Source organism: Lipotes vexillifer, unplaced genomic scaffold, assembly GCF_000442215.2.
Source record: "Lipotes vexillifer unplaced genomic scaffold, Lipotes_vexillifer_v1.1 scaffold749, whole genome shotgun sequence".
Classification (NCBI taxonomy): domain Eukaryota; kingdom Metazoa; phylum Chordata; class Mammalia; order Artiodactyla; family Lipotidae; genus Lipotes; species Lipotes vexillifer.
In genome coordinates this window covers 2937972-2960838 of record NW_006782834.1, presented here as the reverse complement: position 1 = coordinate 2960838, position 22867 = coordinate 2937972, and the positions used below count along the sequence as shown (strand labels likewise).

Below are 22867 nucleotides of genomic sequence, written 5' to 3'. Positions count from 1 at the left end.
TGGAGACATTAATGACCCCTTTTATACTCACTGGAAAACTTACAAAGCAAGGCGCATTTACAAAGTGAACTTTAAAAGAAATTATAAAAAACTGAGGGGTTTCCCTGGTGGCGCAGTGGTTGAGCGTCCGCCTGCCGATGCAGGGCACGCGGGTTCGTGCCCCGGTCCGGGAAGGTCCCACATGGCGCGGAGCGGCGGGGCCCGTGAGCCACGGCCGCTGAGCCTGCGCGTCCGGACGGGAGAGGCCACAGCGGTGAGAGGCCCGCGTCCTGCTCATTGCCCCCACGCTCCCACCAGCCTAGCTCTCCTCCAGCCACTGCTTCTGCCTTGCTGACCTCTGAGTCACCAGCCACCTGCTGACAGCGAGGGCGCCCTGATCCAATCAGAGAGACAAAGGCCACGTGCGTTGGGTCTCATCTGCTCCCACTATGCTTCCTAAACCTTTAAGACCGGACTAACGGAGAGTTTAACTATCAATGTCCACCAGGGCGCGCCACTCCACGGCCGGCACCCTCTGATGGCCCGTCTATTACAGTTCTTCCTTGCCACCCCTGCGGTTCAAATAGATTACGCAATCCTTAACACTGGGCCCTTAAAAACGGGGAAAGAAGACGGCTTTTATTGCATGGACAAAAGAGCAGATAATACCCCTCAGGTGAAATTTATCGCAGGTTTTAGCGCTTCTCTCCTTGGGAAGGAAATCGCTTACAGTGAATGGGGCTCTACTGCCCCCTCTTGGATCACGCTTGACAGCCCTGGGCGGAGCCAAAGGAGTAAGGTGTCGTCGTAGTGAAATGGATGTAAGGCCAGCTGCAGCAACCCTCGAGCTCAGACCTTTCACAACCCTCCTTAAATAATTCCTGTTCATCCGAACAGAGCTGACGTCTTCATTCCTCTGCCCTAGAAGGGAAAAAGTGCTTCTCTCGCATTAACTTATTTCCTCCCAAGACTCAGCAGAAAGAGGGTCTGAACACCTTACTTAGGAACAAGTATAATTTAAAATACATTCTTCTGGCTGGGCTGCATTTCCCCGTTTAAAATAATTTTTGATCTACGATATACCTCGAGCCAAGTTATATTATCTGAATCTGGTGTTTACCTTTGTTTTCAGGAGGTATGAAACACATCTACAAAGGGAAATCTCCAACACTCAAGCTAAAATCTGCCTTAGTTTTTAAGACCTTTAGTATCCTTTCTTCAAAGAAGGAACCCAAGTGACCAATAAATATCTAAAAAGAAAAAATATATGAAAACATGTGTAACCTCAGTAGTAATCAAGAAAATGTAAACTAAAGCAAGACAATCTTCACTCAGCAGATTGGTCCACATGGAAATTATTAGTAGTATTATCTACCATAGTCCAGGCGTAGGGAGGTACTTTCCCAGACACTTGGTGAGAATGGAAATTGGTACGGCATTTTTGGAGGACAATTTGGCAGAATGGGTGAAAATCTAAAAGAAAGCATACATTTGCAGCTTCAAAACATCCTTATCTGGTGAGCACTGTGACTGTTTTCTCCAGCATCCATGTCCTGTATGCCTCCCCAGCTAAGCGGAAGCCTGGTGGTTCCATGGGTAGGCTGTCATTAGCCTAACCCAATCAGTATAATCCTGTTTCCTTTTGCTCTTGTTACTAATTCAGGCAAAGGAATTTAACAGAGCCCCAAGGCAATCAGTGCACACCATTCCCCTGGCTACAATGCTTGATTCAAGGTGAGCAGTATCGAAATTTGGCTTAATAAGAGTAAAGTGAAGTTTTGTTTATGGCTGGAGAAACATGCTTCCTCCCCTGTAAGTGGATGAGGATGCGTGTAGCTCCAGGAGACTAAGCTCCCAAAGTTTTTATTATCTAAACAAAAAAAATTTTTAATTGATTCCAGATCTAAGTAATCATGACCATATATCTATTTCAACAAACACCCATGGCTCTATCATTTATTGAGTGACACTGAGTAACCTTCTTAACTTTCAAAGCCTATGCAGTAAGTCCCCTACATACGAATGAGTTCCGTTCCAAGAGTGCGTTCCTTAAGTCCTGTTTGTTCATAAAGCCAACGAGGTGCCCAGCTAACACAATCGGCTATATACTACCGTACTGTAATAGGTTTATAATATTTTTCACACAAATAATACATAAAAAACAGACACAAAAAATAAAGAAAACATTTTTAATCTTACAGTACAGTACCTTGAAAAGTACAGTAGTACCAGCTACATCACTGCTGCTTTTACGCTTGCTTCCAGGCATCCTGGGCTTGAAATAAAGATACTGTGCTACTGTACTCTATACAGTACTGTACAGTAAAGTACACAAAAGCACAACCACTTGTAGAGGATGCACACACGTGACAGTGTACGCCAGACATATGAACTTACACGATTGGACATGCACGTTCACATCTTTGAAAGTTCAAAAATTGAAGGTAGAGGACTTACTGCACTTTGCCTCTAAACCATGACTAACATTCCTACCTTCACAGGGTTACTATTATTATCGTCACGTAGAAATCACAGAGCTAGATGGTGTGGAACAGAAATAGACAAATAAGATGTAGTTCCCAATCTTCAGAGACACAGAAATTTTGGAGGGGGCGGTGACACTGGGTATTGTACTTGCAGTGTGCCGTGTGCCTTCGGAATCTGGCCCTGACTCTTCTGGAGGGTCTAGGAGCAATTTAATAAACAGCTTTTCTACTTAAAAAATACACAGTGGAGGAGACAGACAGGTAGGTATACATGTAAGCAAAAGGAGTGATGATCTAAGGAAGAAGACTAAACGCAGGTTCAGGAGGGAAGTAACCAATGGGAACATTGCTGTGAGATGGAAGGATTGTTTTAAATTCTAGTGGCAATGTTAATGGAGATCGCTTTCCAGAACTAGAGGCATGGAGATAGCTAAATGGAGATAAACTGACATTAAAAACCTGTTCTCTTGACTGATAAGAGAGCCTACCCTAGTGTAGGGACAGGAAGACATGCTGAATTGAAATATTTTGGTTTCATTTCCCTGACTCTTTCTTTTTTTTTCTTGATTTAATTTTGTTTTCTAAATTTTTTTAAATTTATCTTTGGCTGTGTTGGGTCTTCGTTGCTGTGCACGGGCTTTCTCCAGTTGCAGCAAGCAGGGGCTACTCTTCGGTGCGCGGGCTTCTTATTGCGTGCGGTGGCTTCTCTTGTTGCGGAGCACGGGCTCTAGGTGCGTGGGCTTCAGTAGTTGCAGCACGCAGGCTCAGTAGTTGTGGCTCACGGGCTTCGTTGCTCCATGGCATGTGGGATCTTCCCGGACCAGGGCTCGAACCCATGTCCCCTGCATTGGCAGGCGGATTCCTAACCACTGCACCACCAGGGAAGCCCGACTCTTATTTAATTCACATTAACCAACAATACAGTTTTCAAAGTTTTGCTAAAACCTTCTTCACTTCTACAGGAGATGATCTGGCTTGCCAAAGTACAACAAGTAGGGATTAAATAAGGCTACGCCATGGGGGGAAATAAAATTTCACTGAAAGCAAAGGAAAATGACATTTGGTGGATGGGTTTTTGTTTTGTTTTCTGTTTCTCAGCATATAATACAGTCGATATCAGATATCCACAAACATCTACAAACACAAAGCTCTAAATCACAAGTTACTTACAAGTGATGACGAGTGATTTGTGGGAAGGCACTTCTCAGAAAGACATGTTAAGAAATAGATAAGCTTTATGGTAATTACATTTTCAAGTTACTTCATGACTGAAGCTATAAAGAGAGAAAATAAGACCCTTTAAAAAGCAATGTGAGAACATAATTTTTCATTCACATAGAGGAGTGTTAAGGACCCATTTCTAATTCTAAAACACAGCACAAAACAATAGAGAAAAATCCATTAAGTCCAATTCTCTAGGACTAGCCTTAAAACCTTACAAGCAGTGATGCTGGTGTTTCTAATTCCTGCCAGTGGTTCGGTTACATAGAGGAGCATTTAGAAAACAAGTGAAGCACATTTTTCCGTCTAGTCTGACTCATAATTTAGTACAGATCCAGCCTTATATTGTAGCACAACTAAAATAAAGGAACCAATAATGAGAGAGTCACATAAGAAAACACATCTTCTGTGTCCCCATTTCTATAGGAAGTCAGCTATTCTAACCAAGCAAGGATTCTTAATCAGGAGAACCAGGTTCTAAGCGTAAGTCTGTCACAACTTTTACCAAGTCATCTTTACAAGACATGCTACTTTAGGACCAGGTTGCTTGTATCACTGGCTGTACAAGAAAATTAACTTGCCACCCCTATATACAAAATTTCAAAAAGAGAATTAACAGATTATTTCAAACTTATTTGTTAAAACTGTACGGTGTTGTATACATTATTCATGGTCTCTTAAATAAATTCAAGTAAAAACCATGTATGGAGCTCAGTAAGATATAATATTTATTAATTTTAAAACATACATACACACAGCAAGCCCACTTCCCTCCACCAGTACATACACATATTTTCTATTAGTAAGTGGCTTAATCATATCTTTGTAGGTGAGACAAAGCAAAGTAATCTTAAACTGAAAAAAGGGATTATTTTGGTTCAGTGTCTAATGGCCCCAATTTGCAAGATCTTCTTTTTCAAGTTCTGCCACGGTTCTAACCAGATACGATCCTCAAGTCTCAAGTTGGACTTATAGTGAATAACTTTTAGTTCTTTAATTCTAAAGTTCACAAAATGTTTTAATAAACAAAAAATACCAAAAGCAAATGAGAAGGTAATTGATCTTGGACCCTCAGACACTGGGGTGATATTTTCACACTGATCTTTAAATAAAAATAACATTGAAATAAGCTAGAGAAACACTTGGCTTTTAAGTATTATCTGCTTTCCATGCTAGAGTCTCTTGACAATATTTTTCAGAGTAAAAATAAAATAATAATATTTTAACGTGAAGCCTACAAATACTTATACACTAATTTTGTTCAGCATGTTAGCCACACCAATCTAGTCAAACACCTGGTCAGAGTTTAAAGATAGAGCTTCAAAACCAAGACCAAATTTCAGTTGAACCACCTATAGACTCTACATTGGAGCCCCTCATTTTGCCTCTGGAATGTCCTACTCTTTTGAAAGCCCAAGTGTCTAAGGTCAGAATTTCAATATTAAGCTCTTTAGAGTAATAGAGAAGAGTGCTAGTTAAATGTTTGGGCTAAGTTCTAGCCAGTGCCTTTTCGAAAAAAACAACGTATTGCTCATTGGTTAAGGCAAAAAAAAAGTCCACACAAGTTCTGGCCCCCTTAACAGCCATCCTCTAAGATAATGAACTCAGAGCACAACTTACAACCCAGAAACCAAAACCTGCAGTCCAACTGGTTTCAGTCTCCCACCTAAAAGTTGTGAACCAGTATATTGGAAAAGATGCGTGGGCTGTACGTAAATGATTTTGCACCTTGTGAAAAGCTTTGGGGGAGGCCTTGGAGGACCCAAGGAGACAGAAACGTCTCTAGGTTCTTTCTGATATCACCTTCAAACTATCAGTGGGACAAGAGTGAAGTCCTAACAGTGGATATTCCCTCCCCAAAACTTCTCCAGCTGGGGAGTTCCATAGCAACTGGCCCAGAAAAGAGTAATCAGCCCTAGTCAATTGGTAACCCAGCTTCCATCCCCAAATTTTGTATGTCTACCTCTTTTTTTTAATGAGAAGCACAGTACGCAGCTCCAAGGTAAACGTACAAAATTCTCCTTCACCACTCTTGTTCCAATCACATTCCTACACACAAGAACATTAGCACCAGAATCTTATAAAACAGAGGACTATCCAATGCCAGAGTCATACTAGGTCATTAGAAATAAAAGGCTTCTTTGCGCACAACATCAACAATAATCACAGAAACCAAAGATGTACATCTATCCACAGAGAGCAGTTACACTTCTCCTTAAAGCCTAGAAATAAGCAAGATTTTTAAATGTGTTTTATAGTTAAGTTAGGGTAAAGGAAACATTTTCTCCTACTGATCCCAGGTTTTTTTTCATTTTCTTCAACTGATCCTAGTTTTTATCACCTACCACCACCAAACCCACTCCCAAATAAATGTACACATTTATACAAATAACACACAAGATTCAATGCATAAATAACATGACCTTTTAAATGCTTCTCTCTTTCTCCCTTTTTTTTTTTACTCACTTTAAATACACGATCTACTAATATTAAATACACATTCATGTAACAAGAACCTTATCACTATTCTTTCATTGGATACATCTTGAAATAGCATCAGTGGACTTGAAAAGTGATGGGATAACAGTTGGGAAGGGACAATTGTTCAATTTTCCTTTGAAACACATGGATGTCTTTGTCTTTTCTTCTGCTGCAAGGTCCTTCTCAGAAAATGTAGTCAGTTCAGAAGTCAACGCTCAAAACCACGAATCTCTAGTTCTAGGATATCAGCACTTTTGTTGCACAAGGATGTCATCTCAAGTGCTGGGGCAGCATCTAAAAGCAAAGGGGGACATATGCCACCAAATAGTTTACATATATTCTTCCTAGAAATTGATTTCTACCTCACTTGCTTTCTCATATTGTATATATTGACAGTATTGGTAGGTATTACATGGTCTAAGAAAACCTTAGATCATATGTATAAAAAACAAGATTTTAAAGACAGTCTTCAGGATAATTATCCACCAAAACTACCATGTGTAGCACAACATCTCCTTTTGTGTAAATAATGACTAATTTTGACAAAACAGATACAAGTTTTATAGAGCTTGCAGTTTATGCAGTATGTATAGCAAATGCATTGCAATGACTTCTACTAGGCCCTTGGAAGGGACCTGTAAAAATGAGAAATTAAAACTTAAGATTTGTGCACGTCACAGTAAATTCACATTTGATGTCACAGACATTCAAAATGCTTTGTGGAGGTTAACAGGTTAACTCCAACAACACAGTTATAAGAATGCAGGATTTTATTTTTGAATGACTTGTGTGAACTCACATAGCAAATTATCACCCAAAAAGGTCTGATTTTTTTCTCTCTTTTTTTTGGTTTTGGTTTTTCAGTACTAAAAAGTTATATTTAAAAGGAAGGCAATCACTTGGTATGATCCCTCTTTATTAGGAAAAAGATTACCAAGCAATCATTTACTCTTTCTTGCTTTATAAACCCAAAGGGCAAATGACTGATACGGGAGATAAGTATTTATCCTTCTGGAGCACTTGTCACCCTAAGTTCACATTACTGTATCCAATAAAATACAGGAGATTAGTTTAAAAGCAAGAGATGCAAGCGCTATGAAAAGGGATTTCATCACAGAGACAAAAGCTACTCCTGTTTTGTTAAGTAGTACAACTCTTGGTCTATCAAGAGTTCTCATAGAGTCAATCATTGGAGAATGTTTCAGCTGTAGAATGTGTTGCTTCAGCAAAGCTACAGAATAGTTCCCATGAAAGGTTACACAGCTTCAAGGGTGAGAAATCAGACTTACCCAGCTCAGAACCAAAATGACAGTCAGTGCTGGTGTTCCACTCGAGGCAAATCGGCCTCTGAGTCATCTGACAGGGGAGATCCTGATACCTACAAGTTAATAATTGAGCATTACAGAGTCTCAGCATTATAGAGTCTCAACGTCTTACTTCCTCAAAATCCCAATTCTTGTTCAAATATCAGATGATTAGAACTTGGGAACTAGTCATAGCTCAAGCTACTTACACAGAAGATGAAGCAAGGGCTTCATCTTAGTCTTTGACCTCTTTGTCGATACATATGTTAAAAGATACTTCTGATGGGCCAGGGCAATGTAAACCCACTATAACCCATGTCTACCTATCACCAAAATAAATGAACAAACAAAACAAAACAAAACCCTTTAGAATAAAATAGAAAAACAACTGAGGATTAAGGAAAAGAGTCAAAACTTGGAGATGTATCCCTTCACAAGGGGGTAGGTTTCCAATTTTGTTTGTTTTTCACTTCTATGACTTTGCCCAAAGGGCAAGCCCTAGTCTCAGAGTCGTAAAGAAGTGCAAGAAGCTAAAAGTCTGAAAGGAACCCCATATTTATAGTCAGAGAAACCAGAAAAAGGGGACCCTATAATTCTATGTATAAACCCACAGAAGTCTCCGTCCAGTTCCTGAGGTATGCATGCATGGGATAGCTCCCAACAGCATAGCAATAGTCTAAATTCAATTTAGAGAAGTGAATGAGATTTTAATCACTTGTACAAGCCTCCAACTAAGCCCTGAACTACACAAGTGCAGGACAGATGCAAACTAGGATGACAAAGACTTGGAGAACTGAGATTTAAACCACCTCTCACAGAAGGTAAGGCAGAATTTACAGTGTAAACAAAACTTGGGTGACTGCTTACTAAAATAAAAATTTCAACATTCTCCTGAAGATTATAACAAGACCCAGAGACTATACAATACAACGTTTACAATATCCGAGATACAATTCAAAATTCCTGGACATAAAAAGATCCAGGAATGTGTGATTCATTCTCAAGGGAAAAGGCAGTCAAAAGGTAAAGGCAATCCAGAGGTGGCCCAGATGCTGGAAATTTATACATACTTGGAATGAACGAAGGAACAGGAATTCTTAGTAGAGAAATAGAATTTCTAAAAAAGAACTAAGTGGATATCTTAGAACTAAAAAATACATTATCTGAAATTTTAAAATTAATAGCAGAAAGGAAGTGACAAAGTAGTCAAAGAACTTGAGGAAGGATCAATAGAAATTACTCAATCTGAAAAATAGAATGAAAAAAGATTGAAGAAAGTGAACAGTCTCAGGAACCTGTGAGAAAATACCTATCAAAAGGTCTAACATATATGTCATTCATTAGAACTTCAGAAGGAGAAGAGAAAGAAATTAGGCAGGAAAAAAATGTTTGAAGAAATAGTGACCAAAAACTTCCCAAATTTGGTAATAGAGATAAATTTACAGATTCAAGAAGCTTAGCAGACTCCAAAAGGATCCACTCAGAGAAAACTATGCCTAGACATATCATATTCAAACTAATAAACACAAAAGGTAAAGATTAGATCTTGAGGGCTTCCCTGGTGGCGCAGTGGTTGAGAGTCCGCCTGCTGATGCAGGGGACACGGGTTCGTGCCCCGGTCCGGGAAGATCCCACATGCTGCGGAGCGGCTGGGCCTGTGAGCCGTGGCCGCTGAGCCTGCGCGTCCGCAGCCTGTGCTCCACAACGGGAGGGGCCACAACAGTGAGAGGCCCGCGTACCGCAAAAAAAAAAAAAAAAAAAAAAAAAAAAGATTAGATCTTGAAAGCAGCTAGAGAAAAATGAAACATTACTTAAGGGTAACAATTCAAATACCTGAGAATTTCCCACCAGAAATCATAGAGATCAGAAGACAGAGAATTAATACCTTTACAGTCCTGAGAGAAAAAGAAATTTTTTAAACCTACCAACTCAAATTCTATATCCAGTGAAAATATATTTCAGGAAAGAAGGCAAAATAATGTCATTCCCAAATGAAAGAAAACTAAAAGAGTTTGTCACCATCAGACCTGCTCTGCAAGAAACACTAAAGGAGGTCTTTCAGAAAATAAAACTGTAATCTTTAAGAACGAAGAACAACAGAAACAGTAAGTAGCTAGGTAAACATAGAAAACTACTTTCTTCCCATAAAATACTTATGACTATTGAAAGCACAAGGTATAACATAGTATAGTGAGGTTTTCAATGTATGTGAACAAAATACAAATGCAAACTGTAACATAAAGTTCAGGTGGGAGGAACGGAAATACATTTGCAAGGTTTCTACATTTTATAAGTGGTACAATTACTCTAAGTAGACTATGAAAGATTAGTTATGTATACTGTAATCCCTAGAGAAGTCACTAAAAAATAATGCAAAGAGGTATCTCCAAAAAGCCAATACTAACAATATTCAAATACAAAAGAAGGCTGGAAAGGGAAAACAAAAAACAACTAATAAAAAGATAGAGCTAGATCCAAACATATCAATAATCACATTAATGTTAATGGCCTAAATATTTAGTGGTAGGCAGGATTCTAAAGATATTCCACTAAGATTCCTGTCCCTGGCTAGTCAATCAAACTAATTTAGCTATTGCTGTGAAGGGACTTTGCACATGGAATTAATGCTATTAATCAGCTGACCCTAAGATAGGGAGATTATCCTGGTGGGCCCAAGAAATCACATGTGCCCTTAAAATGGGAAGAACGTCAGAAAGATGAGGCAGAAGGGGACGTAAGAGAGAGTCAAGGAGTAAGAAAGGTACAACCACTGTTGCTGGCTTTGAGGATCATGGAATTAGGCCATGAGCCAAGGGATGTGAGTGGCCTCAAGAAGCTGAGAAGGAGAACAACTCCCAGGAGCCAGCCAGCAGGGAAACAGGGACCTCAGTCCCACAACCACATGGAACTAGATGCTGCCAACAACGTGAATGAGCCTGGAAACGGATACCCGCGCGAGCCTCCAGAAAGAAATGCAGCCCTGCTGACATCTTGGTTTCAGGCCATGAGACTCTTAAGGAGAGCAGCAGCCGTGCCTGGACTTCTGACCTATGGAACCTATAATAAATGGAGATTGTTTTAAGTTGGTAGTAATTTGTTTGCAGAAATAGAAAACAGACAGACATTCCAATTAAAAGAATCAGAATTGAGAGAATAGCTACAAAGGGAAGACCCTAATTTATATGCTGTTGGCAAAAGAAACACTTTAAATACAAAACCAGATAGGTTGAAAGTAAATGAAAGTAGAAAGATATACTATGGAAACAAATAAGTGGAAGTAGGCTGGAGTGACTACTTTAATCTCAGATAAAATAGACTTCAAGGCACAGAGCACCATGAGAGAAAGAGACATTTCATAATGATAAAAGGGAGAATGTATCAGGAAGACAAAGCAAGTATAAATGTGTATGTACCTAATAAGACAGATTTAAAATACATGAAGCAAAAACAGACAGATGTAAGAGGAAAATAGATAATTCCACAATCACAGTAAAAGATTTTGACAGCACTCTTTCAGGAACTGATGGAACTAAACAAAAAAACCATCAAGGATATAGAATGTCTAAACAACACCATCAACCTTAATTGGATTTCACATTTATAGAATACTATATCCAACAACTAAAGAATATACATTATTTTCAAGAGAACAAGGTTCATTCACCAAGATAGACCACGTGCTGGGCCATAAAACACATCTCAGTGAATCTAAAAAAATCAAAATCATACAGAGTATATTCTCTGACCATATGGAATTAAATTACAAATTAATAATAAAATATCTAAGGAACGCCCAAATATCTAACTATTAAACAACACATTTCTAAATAATTACTGGGTTAAAGAAGAAATTACAAGGAAAAATGTTTTAATGTTTGAATGGAATGATAATGAAAATACAACATATCGAAATTTGTGGGATAAAGAAAACAGTGCTTAGAGGAAAAAATCTGAAGCTATGTCTATAAGTACGTAAGACATGTAAGCATGTAGGGGGTGAGGGAGTGGAGACAGATTCCATGGATTAAGTAATATTTTACTTACAAAATCTATCTTACAGATTGTTCCAGAGGTACATCATAGAGTTTCATAAATGTGAAAATGTTTGTGTTATGTACAGAAACAAAATGTAGTTCAGTGCATAGATGAATACCATAAAGTAAGACTGCAAGGCAGGTCACAGCCTCTGCCAGCAGGCCTTTTGCTTTCAGTCTCCTGTTCTCTTTCCACTCAGATTTTCCAGACATAAGCTCGTGTTACTTTGGTGTTAATTTGTGTTTTTCACTACACCTACTTTCTTCTTTATTTTAAATGCAAATGGAAATTTAACAAATAACCTGAGAGTAAAAATGCAGAACCAGTTTATAAATATAAAAGGATTAGTTCCGAATGAGAAATAAAAATATTGAAGAAGTGGGAAGGCAGCCAAAGCCTTTCTTCCATTGCATGAAACTAGATTGAGCTATGTCAACCCTGAAAAGTGATTTGAACAATAGTGTGCTCACAAAGAGCAAGTGGAAAATTCTGCAGCTTTAAAATCCATATTTAAGTTTAGAAGTATACAGGAATTTCCTGAGACTCTGTAGTCCCTAAATGTAAAATCTGTGGCAGTGATTCATCTTCACACAACAGGAATTTGTTTAGCTTTGACGATGCTGCTCCCGAAATTGCTGGCAAGAGATAAGGCAAAAGCAGCAGCAGTCTGTAAATGTTTTTTTCAGAATCACTGGGTAACTGCCTCTGCAATTTGTTTTCCTCAACAATATCATTCCCCTTGTTTGCAGAGCTCTACAAAATAATTTAAAGAGTAACAGTAGGAAAAAGCATCGGCATAGAGAAGGAGGCTACATACGGGGCTGTCTATGAAATGGAGGGGCTGTCTATGAAATGGAAATCCTTAAACAATGAGGATGGAGAATTCCAAAACAAAAGTTGCCTAGCATCAAGCAAAGGTGAAAATCTGTTTGAAGAAGTAAAGGGAAAGTTCAATGATTCATATACCAAGTTTGTAGTTACTTATGGATGGCTCAGGAGATTAAAAAGTTGGCCAGTTTTCTTAGTGATATGACTGTTGTTGATATGAAAGTAGCAGAAACATAAATATTCTGAAGAGGTAAGAGGAATTATAGCAAAAGACTATATGGAATAGAAAATCTTTAGCATGGATGGAATGGATTGCCCCGGGGAAAAGTATCAAATGGAGAATACATTTTAAGATAATAAAAACTATTCCAAAAAGAGTTTCACTCTTTGAAAGGTAACAACTTTGGTATCAATGCAGTGAAATATCATAAACTACCATAAAGCCTATAGTTATATTAAAGCCACAGCTAGGCTACACACACACATGCACACACACACACAATTTTTTAATCTATGAAAAATTGATCACTGTAAGCTGGGAAATGTTTATGTAAATATATATGTAATAAGGGTACTTAATGCAATGAGCCATAAAACAAAATTTAACAAGCAAAATTTTATAGACCCCACTAATAAACCTGCCCAATTCTTAAGAGCAAACTCTCCATAGGACACTTTAAAAGGAAATATGAGAGAGACCCGAGTTCCACGCGTCCTACAGAGAGTATTTCTATACCTGATGTAATGCAGTATTGAAGGTGTGCAAGTCAATAGCGACCAGAGAAGGAATTCGAGATTCGGAAAGATTTTTGTTCTCCTTCTTTATTAGCCTGGAATTTCGAGCTAGATAAAAATAACCATAAACACAGTGAGAAAATCAGACATTTTTGCTAGTTCTTCACATTCAGTATCTGTCCCTTGGTATGTACTTATTGTACATAAGTCTGTACATTTTCACATACTTAAATATGTAAAGTTACTATAAATTTTTAATATTCTATTAGTTTATTTAACATACATTTTAAATAATGTAAACAAAAGGGCTGAAAAAGTAAAAGCGTTACAAACATACCGATGCCTTCCAAGGCTTTTAGTTCAGGGAGATGATTATAGTTTAGTTCAGGCAAACGGACATCTCTCTTTGAGTATTCCCTTCTTTTCTTATTTGCCTGAAGTAGACTCTTTTCACTAGCAACCTAATATCATCAGAATGGTTAACACAAATGAATTAGCCTCCAGGTAAGCTTGCCCCCTTTCATAACTACTATGTTCATATCCTAACATTTACAGAATTGAAAAGCTAGAATAATACAAAATTTGAAGAACACTAATAACATACAAAACAATTTCATCCAGTTATTTCAAACCTCTTCCTCTTTAAATCTATTAAAATTACTAACAAGCAGATTGGTTTGTTGCTATGAGTTTCTCCTCCTTCCTCCACCAAAACTTCAGTGTAAGTCCTGGCAAGCAGTACAAGGTTAAAAGATGGGCATCAGTGTCCTGGTCTTTCAGGCCAGCAAGGTCAGGTCTTATGACACTTGCTGGGCTTTTTAGCACAGTTGCTGTTGCCACATGAATTTGGAATAGTTCATCTTGTCATGTATATCACATCTCCTAGCACATTTTCCGCTTTCCCAATAATAATCTTGTGACTCATTCTTTTACATCTGTCCTTGTTTTACTCCTCACTGTTAGCAAATAGCATTTTCCTAGAAATACAGTTTCTTAAGTATAAAATTATAACTTCAATCATATTCCTAATCTTTCTAAGCACTATTACTTCATATTTGATAAAGTCTGGAAAAATAATACAGAGAAGAACAGCACAGCAGCACTTTAATTCTGCACCTTTATGAACTTGACATTTTCCCAATCTGTTTCATTTGAGAATCACAGAAACTCTACATTCTTTTCCACATTTTCAAAACAGATGATACATAGAGAGATTATATGATTTACTAAAAGCAAAGAAACCACATATACATAATGAAATCCTATGTATGTCCATGTATATCCACATATACATATGTATACTGAAATATACACACAAAGAGTATAATGACAGTGTTAAGCCACTGAGATTCCAGACACCTCGAGTTTAATATTCTGTGAATTATGCTACTCTGCCTCTCAGAAAGTCTTCAAAAGTCCTGTAGTGAGCTTTTGAGTGTCTTTCTTTTGGCTGTTTCTATTTGCTCTCTCTTTTTTTAAAAAAATAAATAAATAAATTTATTTATTTATTTATTTATGGCTGCATTGGGTCTTCGTTGCTGCACATGGGCTTGCTCTAGTTGCAGAGAGCGGACGTTACTCTTTGTTGCAGTGCGTGGGCTTCTCATTGCAGTGGCTTCTCTTGATGTGGAGCACGGGCTCTAGGCAAGCGGGCTTCAGCAGTTGTGGCACACAGGCTCAGTAGTTGTGGCTCACGGGGTGTAGAGCACAGGCTCAGTAGTTGTGGCACAAGGGCTTAGTTACTCCGTGGCATGTGGGATCTTCCTGGACCAGGGCTCGAACCCATTACCCCTGCATTGGCAGGTGGATTCTCAACCACCGTGCCACCAAGGGAAGCCCCCTCTATTTGCTCTTTTAATAGAATGAGTGCTAAGGCTCAAGGTTCAAGTCAGCTGTAAAATAAAATAATTAGTTTTAAAAAAAACTACCTGCAAGTATAAAACAATAAAATAAAATAATAAGTCCAAACTACTAGATTTATATACTCAAAAAGTAACACATGGGCTTCCCTGGTGGCACAGTTGCTAAGAATCCGGCTGCCAATGCAGGGAACACGGGTTCGAGCCCTGGTCCGGGAAGATCCCACATGCTGCGGAGCAACTAAGCCTGTGCGCCACAGCTACTGATCCTGCGTTCTAGAGCCCGCAGGCCACAACTACTGAAGCCCGTGCGCCTAGAGCCCGTGCTCCGCAACAAGAGAAGCCACCGCGATGAGAAGCCCACACATAGCAATGAAGACCCAACGCAGCCAAAAATAAATAAATAACTAAATTTACAAAAAAAAGTGACACATAAAATACATAAGAGATGTTTATAATAATATATGTATTCACATCTCAGAATCAGGGCATAAAGCATGGGAGAAGGCTATTGATGTTCAACCTAGAAGTTGAAGAAAGTTTAGCCTTAGTTCTGCCTCGGTTAATTTTCATTAAGAAAAGACTCCAGTGGGTCTTCTCCCTACTAATCTTTACCTCCTTTCTTGATTGCCTATTCCAAAGAAGGATAAACAGAAATGAGATCTAAGATTATCAGCCAGCATTGATAATGCAACGCCTGAAAGAAGGTTAATATCAATTCCAGCAAAATGGTATTGAGCCGGCTACTTTGAAAAGACTTGCTGATCAAAATAATCTTCCAGAGCAGACCAGGAATGTAAAACACAAAAATATCCACAAATAAATGAGTAGGATATATCAAAAAGGAAAGTATTATGGGTACAGAAATTATAAGCTAAGAATAGTTAAAAGAAAAACAATTGCAATCATGAGAGATATGAAAAGGCGGCTCTATTTTTCAGCTCTGAGGATAATGGGAGAGGTAGAGAAGGGAAATGTGTGAGAAAAATACTCTTTGGGGAATACATCCATACCTCCCCTTCCCTGGCAGAAAAATCTATCCACCACATTTCTTAAGCAGCTTCAATGCGTTAGACACTGTTCTAGGTGTGGGGTAGAGCAGTGAGGAAAACAAAGCACAAATCCTTCCTTGGAAGTTTACATTCGGGGTGGTGGGCAGGGGGAGGGAGAGACAGACCATATATAAATAAGAGAATAGAGGATGTCAGGTAAGGCAATGGAAAAAAACAATTAAGCAAGGGGAGGGGAGAGAATAATAGACAAAATGAGTTAAAATATTTGGGAAGACCTCACAATAAGGTTTCATGTAAGCCAAGGAGGAGAAAAAGCAAATTCTTTGGATTATCTGGGGAAAGAATGTTCTAAAACAGAGGAAATAGCAAGTCCAAAAACCCATATGTGGGAGTATATCTTGCCATGTTCCAGGAATAACAAGGCAATCAATGTGGTTGGAATGGAGTGATCAAAAATGAGAGTAGCCAAGGGTGGGACAGAGGGATGAGGGAGTGAGTCACTCAGGGACTAAAAGGCCCTAAAAGCACTTTGGTCTTTACTCAGAGATGAGAAGCCAATGGAGGGTTTTGAGTGGAAGAACAATGATGATTCAACTTAACTTTAAAAAGAAGCATTCTGGCAGCTGTGTTCAGCATAATAATGCTCCTCTGAACCTTCAGAAGACCTCTGAATCTTGACATGCTTCTACTACTGCAATCTTACACTGTTTTAATCTGTTGATTCTCTACTAAACCACGAGATTCCTGAAGAGAAAGACTGACATTCTTCTTCAGTGACTTAAACATAATAGATAATCAATATTTATTAAATGAATAAATAGACTATTTCCACCAGAAACCTGGTGTGGGTGAGATAAGACAACTTATCTTCTCATCTACTCTAAAAAAGAACTGATCACCAAGCATTAGGTTAAGAAACTTTACCATTACTGAAAAAATTAAAACAGATATCATTTTAATAATAACATCTTTTTATTGAAGTATAGGTGATTTACAATATTGGGTTAATTTCTGCTGTACAGCAAAGTGATTCAGTTATACGTATATATATCTTTTTTATATTCTTTTCCATTATCTCAGGATATTGAATATAGTTCCCTGTGCTACACAGTAGGATCTTGTTGTTTATTCATTCTATATAATAATAACATCTTATGTTTAAATTTCCAGACTTACGAAACTTAAACTTGTCTCTCACAGTTATGATTTTGACACGCTGGGATGATACATACATAATTAAGTTTCCACTTTATGATACGTCTCTCAATAAAACTCTCAGTTCTTCACTATCATATTTACTATTAATAAAAGTCTAGAAATGACTAATGTTTGCTCTTCTGCTTCTGAAACAGTTCACTTACCGATGTGGTCACATTAATATTATAAACTCCTGCTGGAGAATGTTTATTTGGTTTAGCAAATGGAATACAATACTTCTTGGTTTTCTCATCCACTCTGTAACAAAAGCAACAAAAAAATTTGCGTTAGACCCAGCAGTAATTATTTTTTTCAAGCACAAAATCAAAAGACCCAACATCAAGTGACATGCAGTTTAATCAGAATTTAATGCCTATTCTTAAACATACAATGCTCACAGATCTGGTGAAACATTCTGTCCTTTACCACTACCCTCATGCCTCCCACCCAGCCTTCACTGCCAATAAATTACCTTCCTTTCTGCGAAATTCCCAACAGGAGCTCCTTTGTACTATTACATGCCCACAGCCATGCCGTGAAGCAGCAGACACTCAAAACCAATTATCTCTTTTATAATGACAAACTCCTTTTGTGTTATTAGACTAAATAGCTATAGATTCCTTCACCTTAAATAATACAACCTTATTTTCTTAGGACTCAGGTAAATTTTTTGATCAAATGCTAATCATTTTTATCACATTAGCCAAGAAGTCTTTTGAAACAGTAACCTGACAAAAATGAATAGGATTCAGAAACCTGAGAGTAATAATACATGTGGCTGAACTGATAAATATTTGCAATTTGTAAAGATGTCCTTTCCTTAAACAACATTTTGTTCTTATTTTCCTAATTCATACCTGTAACTCTGAACTCCTGAGATAGTTCCCATTCCAGAATTAATAGTGGGAGCCACCGCAGAAAGGTTGTACGTAAGTGGAGGAATTGCCATGCCTGGATTTCTTGTGCAGCCCACGCTGCCATTGCTGCAATCTGGGAGGCTTGTGGAAGGCACTGTTTTGATGTGGCTCATCCCATTGTCATTGAGACAGCTGGCATTTGAAGCTCGACTGACTTTTTCAACTTTTTCTCCATCCATTTTTGATCCTTTTATTTTAAATGCTTTAGAATCCTTAATTTTGGGATCAGCATTTGTATCCTGTTACAAAAATGTTAATAACATTAATGATCTGAGGAGAATGAAAAATCACCTTTTCCTATAAAGTACTTTATCAACGAAAGCAGAATTCCAGAGATATCATCTTTTTTTAAAAAAATTTTTGGCTGTGCTGTGCAGCATGTGAGATCTTAGTTCCCTGACCAGAGATCAAACCAGGGGCCCCTGCATTGGAAGTCTTAACCACTGGACTGCCAGGGAAGTCCGAGATATCACCTCTTGTGCTCCAGTTTTTCTTATTCTACCTATGGAATTATAATTAAACCCGGGATTCTCAGTCAGACATCTATTTCAAATGAAAATGAAACTCACACTAGCTCTGAGATATAGATGTATATTTTATATATATATATATATATCAGATTTAATGATATACACACATATCACATTTATATTTCAGTGGAAAACAATGGACGAGGACTCAAACATGCTCACTTTTGTTCTCATATATTTAAGAGTCAGGGAACACAGAATTGAGGGCTCTTTCTTCTTTGGGTTCACTTGAGAAAATGGGAGTGGGCTGGTGGTAGATTTGAATTATCTTACCAAGAACAGATTCTGGATAAATTACCAAGAAAAGTAAACTTCAAATAAACTGAGTACCCAAATCTCAATTTTTAAATGCTCTACTTTATATAAAATTCTAAAAATTATATTTTTCTTTCCTATCATTTAAGGCAAAAAAATGGTGTGTGCATGTGTTTGTGTCCATGTGTTTGCATGTGGGTGTGGACACGTGTGTCTAAATGCTCTTGGATGAGTGTGATTTCCTGACAAGCCCTATTGCACAGACTGGCATACAGTAGGCATTCAGTACATGATATGCTAAGATTTTTTTTTAACAGGTAATGTCTACAGAAAAGATACATTTTTACAAGTAAGCTAAAAGTTAACTTGTTAGCCACTCAGGAAACTTTTAAGATCTTCAGTATTCCCTGCCCCCCACCCCCAAATTTAAGGATATATTAAATTTAAAATTTAATACACATTAAAACATGGAAATTTACCTGTACCACAAGTGTTTTTCTCTCTTCACCCAAGGAATCATCTTTTTCCTTTTCCTTCTTTCTGTTTTGGGGTTTTTTAGATAAAGAAATGTTTCTGACGTCTTTCTGTACTTTTAACTGCAGTTCCTGAGAAAACCTACATAAAAATACATTTGTCAATAAAATAAGATTGTATGAGACAGACAAATCTAGAAAAAAAATGTTTTTCAAGATATTTATTTTTAAAAATTGAGTATTAAACTCAACCGTGTTATTCAAAACAAGAAATGAGGTAGTCTGCAGAACTGGGAATCCCTGAGAACATTTCAGGAGGTTCACGAGGTCAAAGCTCTTATCTTATTACGAAGGCGACTTCTTTTTCACCGTGTTGACATTTGCACTGATGGTATAAAAAGCAGTGGGGGGTAAAATTGCAGGTGGCTTACCAAGAACTGAAGCAGTGGCACCAAACTTTACTAGCAGTTATTGTATCCTTCCTAGCCACACATTCTCAGGTTAAAAGGGGTGGGGGGCAGTTTTGTTTAAGAATGTCCCTGATGGAGCAGTAAAAAATATATATATTTATTTAATTAAATCTAAACCCCTGAACATATCTTTTTCCACATCCTGTGTGACAAAATAGGAATATGCATAAAGTACCTCTGCTACAAATCAAAGTGCAATGGTTGTCTGAAGAAAAGCACTTGTATGACTGGTTGAGATACAAGCTAAACTAGCCACTTTTTTCATGGGGTAACATTATTACTTGAAAGACTGACAGAAAAAAAATTATTATTATTATTCAGACTTGTGGTATTCAGCAGATATTTTCTTTTAAAAAAATGAACAAAGGAGATTGTTACTTCAAGGAAAACAACTGATAATATTTGCATCAATGATAAAATTCAAAATTTTATGCAAAATTAGAATTCTGTTCAACTTGTCTCCACTACCATGAACTTAGCAGATTCCTAATACTGAAGACTTTTCTGATGAGAGAGAATATGACTTTTTGATATTGTATAATGAAATATCAACATTCTAAAGCTCTGCATAACTTAGCAAAACAATATTTTCCAAATGACTAATGCATCACGCTACAAAAGCATGCATGGGTAAAAGGTCAATTCAAAGTGCAAGCTAGCCAAGTGGATTTTAATGTAATGGGATAAGAAGTTCATTGGTATGGTTTCAGATTCCACAATGCAAGCAACGTTAAAGAAACTACCACTGTCAGTTTTGGTATAGAATCAAAGAAGAATACCCACAGTAATCTAAAAGGGCTATTAAAATACTCTTCCATTTTCCAATTACATATTTGTATGAGGCCAGAGTTTCTCCACTTATTTCAACCAAAACAACATATCACAACTAATCGAATACAGAAGCAAATATGAGAACCCAGCTATCTTTTATTCAGCTAGATAGTAAATAGATTTGCAAAAATATAAAGCAATGTCATTGCCACTCATCTCACTACTTTCTGTTTTGTCAGCGGCACTGATGCCAGTAGCTGGAACAGCACAGGAGACCATGCCAGCCGCTCTGGCACCTACAGGTTTGGCACATCAAGGTCTCCAGCACATCAGCAGTGTCAGCAGTGTCATAGGACTGGGTGTGGTATGAGTTCAGCAGCAACAGGAGATGGCACCATTGCAAATGCATCAGCACCCAAGATGATGGCACCACACAGCTGGTAGCAACACAGAAATCAGTGACCTGAGTGGTAGATGTCACCAGGGGGAGACAGAAAGAAAGCACGAAGGGACTGCTTCGTGAAAACCAAGAGCCCTAATTTACTGAATGCAGGGGACCACTCTTAGGAATACATTATTGCTAAGGGTGAACTGAGGTAGGGTGGTAAATATTTGAGCTCCTGTAATAGTAGGTGGGTAGAGTAATGAGAGAAATACTGTTTGTTACAGTTATGTACTGTTATGGGGGCCTTACTTTAACTCTAGGTTGGTATGACCTAGAAAACACAGTACTATACCTCTCAGCAAATCCATCCATATGAAAGAAGTCATGGTGCAGGAGCTCAGCACAGAAGGGCCTTTTGTCTGGGTCAATATGCAAGCATTTCTGGGAAACCAAGGAATACATACAGTTCATATCAAAGAAAAACTGCCTATACTTACATTTCTAAATATAGAAAATTCCTTTCCACAGTCAATGAATTTTAAACATCTATAATAAATGATAAATAATAAAGCACAAATCTAGACAATGACTCCCAATGATTACTAATATCACAAAAAAAAAGAACACCAGACATTCAGTGTCTCTGGACAGAAATATACAAACCTTATGAAGGAGGCTTGCCAAAAAATCAACCTGATTCTGATCAAGCTCTAGCTCTGCTGTGAGTTTATACAAAATACAGGACACCAAGGAACATACTGTGGAAAATTCTAAGGGACAAACGACCTATTGTCTTTAACAGATAAATGGCAAAAGGTTTAAACAAAAAACAAAGAGATGAAGAACAGCTTGTAAATTAGGAATCTGAAAAGACATATCGAGCAATTGCGAACTCTAGTCTTCATGTGGATCCTAATTCAAACTATAAAAAGAAATTATGAGAAAATTAATGAAATTTTGAGCACTGATTAGATATTTTATGATATTTAAGAATTTTTGTGAATTTTTAAAATTTAAAGTACTTACAGAATGGAAGGGAAAGAACCTACTCTGTGCTTATTACTGTGCTAGATACTTGACATAGATGATTTTATTTTATCTATGTTCTTTCATTTTATTACAGATTTTATTATATCTTGTTCTGATTCACTGGAACCACTCACTGCCAGTAAGAATGGAAGGGAGTTATCAATAAGTACCTTTAAATGAACAAGAAAATTCTACAAATAATTAAGGCATTTATAAGTGAAATAATATAATATCTGGAATTTGCTTCAAAATACTCCAAAAAAAAAAGTTGCTGAGTGTGTGGACAGGATAGATGAAATATTTTCCAAATATTGTCAATTGTTGTAGCTAATGACTAGCTCGTGAGGGTTCATGACACCACTGCTTTTTCTTCTTTCTTTTCTATGTTTGAGATTTCTTATAATAAAATGTTTAAAAAGTTATATGATTCTACCGTAAGGGATATAAGTTGGACAATATTGTTTTACCTTTATTCCCTTTAAATCTCTTCACAGACAGATCATAAAGCTTGTCTCAATGAAAAATATTTGTATCTGTTAGATTATGCAGAAAAATAACAATGTATTATTCTAAGAACTTGCTATAATTAGTTATAAGCTTACTAAGCTTTTTTTTAATGAGTTATTTAAAGAAGTAAAAAGGCAAAAAATACCTTGGGTAAATGTTATACGACCCTGCTCTTTTAGAGATACTTAGTTTATCAACACTTTTGGACAATCCTAACTAATAAGAAATTTTTGAGCTAATAATTCCAAAAGGTCCACTTTTAGAGACAATTTGATCCAGTGAGAATCTCCCTAAAGTCTTCCTCAATCAAATACAAGGCAAAGGTGATGATCATTTAAAAATTAGCTTCAGGGCTTCCCTGGTGGCGCAGTGGTTGAGAGTCCGCCTGCCGA

The 22867-nt window shown here is 37.5% G+C and overlaps 1 protein-coding gene across 2 annotated transcripts in view; it reads right to left on the bottom strand.

The window, feature by feature from the left end:
- Positions 1-6221: 6221 nt before the first annotated feature.
- CDKL2 (cyclin dependent kinase like 2) overlaps positions 6222-22867 on the bottom strand; it is a 33710-nt gene continuing 17064 nt past the window's right edge. Inside the window, exons 7-14 of one of the 2 annotated variants that reach the window (XM_007455435.1) lie at positions 21292-21380; positions 19320-19455; positions 17996-18294; positions 17303-17396; positions 13407-13530; positions 13071-13177; positions 7457-7545; positions 6222-6461 (exon numbers count right to left, since the gene is read on the bottom strand). In XM_007455435.1, the coding sequence (XP_007455497.1) occupies positions 7480-7545; positions 13071-13177; positions 13407-13530; positions 17303-17396; positions 17996-18294; positions 19320-19455; positions 21292-21380 (915 nt within the window). In that variant the 3' untranslated portion in view covers positions 6222-6461; positions 7457-7479. The remainder of the gene's footprint in view (positions 6462-7456; positions 7546-13070; positions 13178-13406; positions 13531-17302; positions 17397-17995; positions 18295-19319; positions 19456-21291; positions 21381-22867) is intronic. The other variant, XM_007455436.1, reaches the window with a different exon arrangement.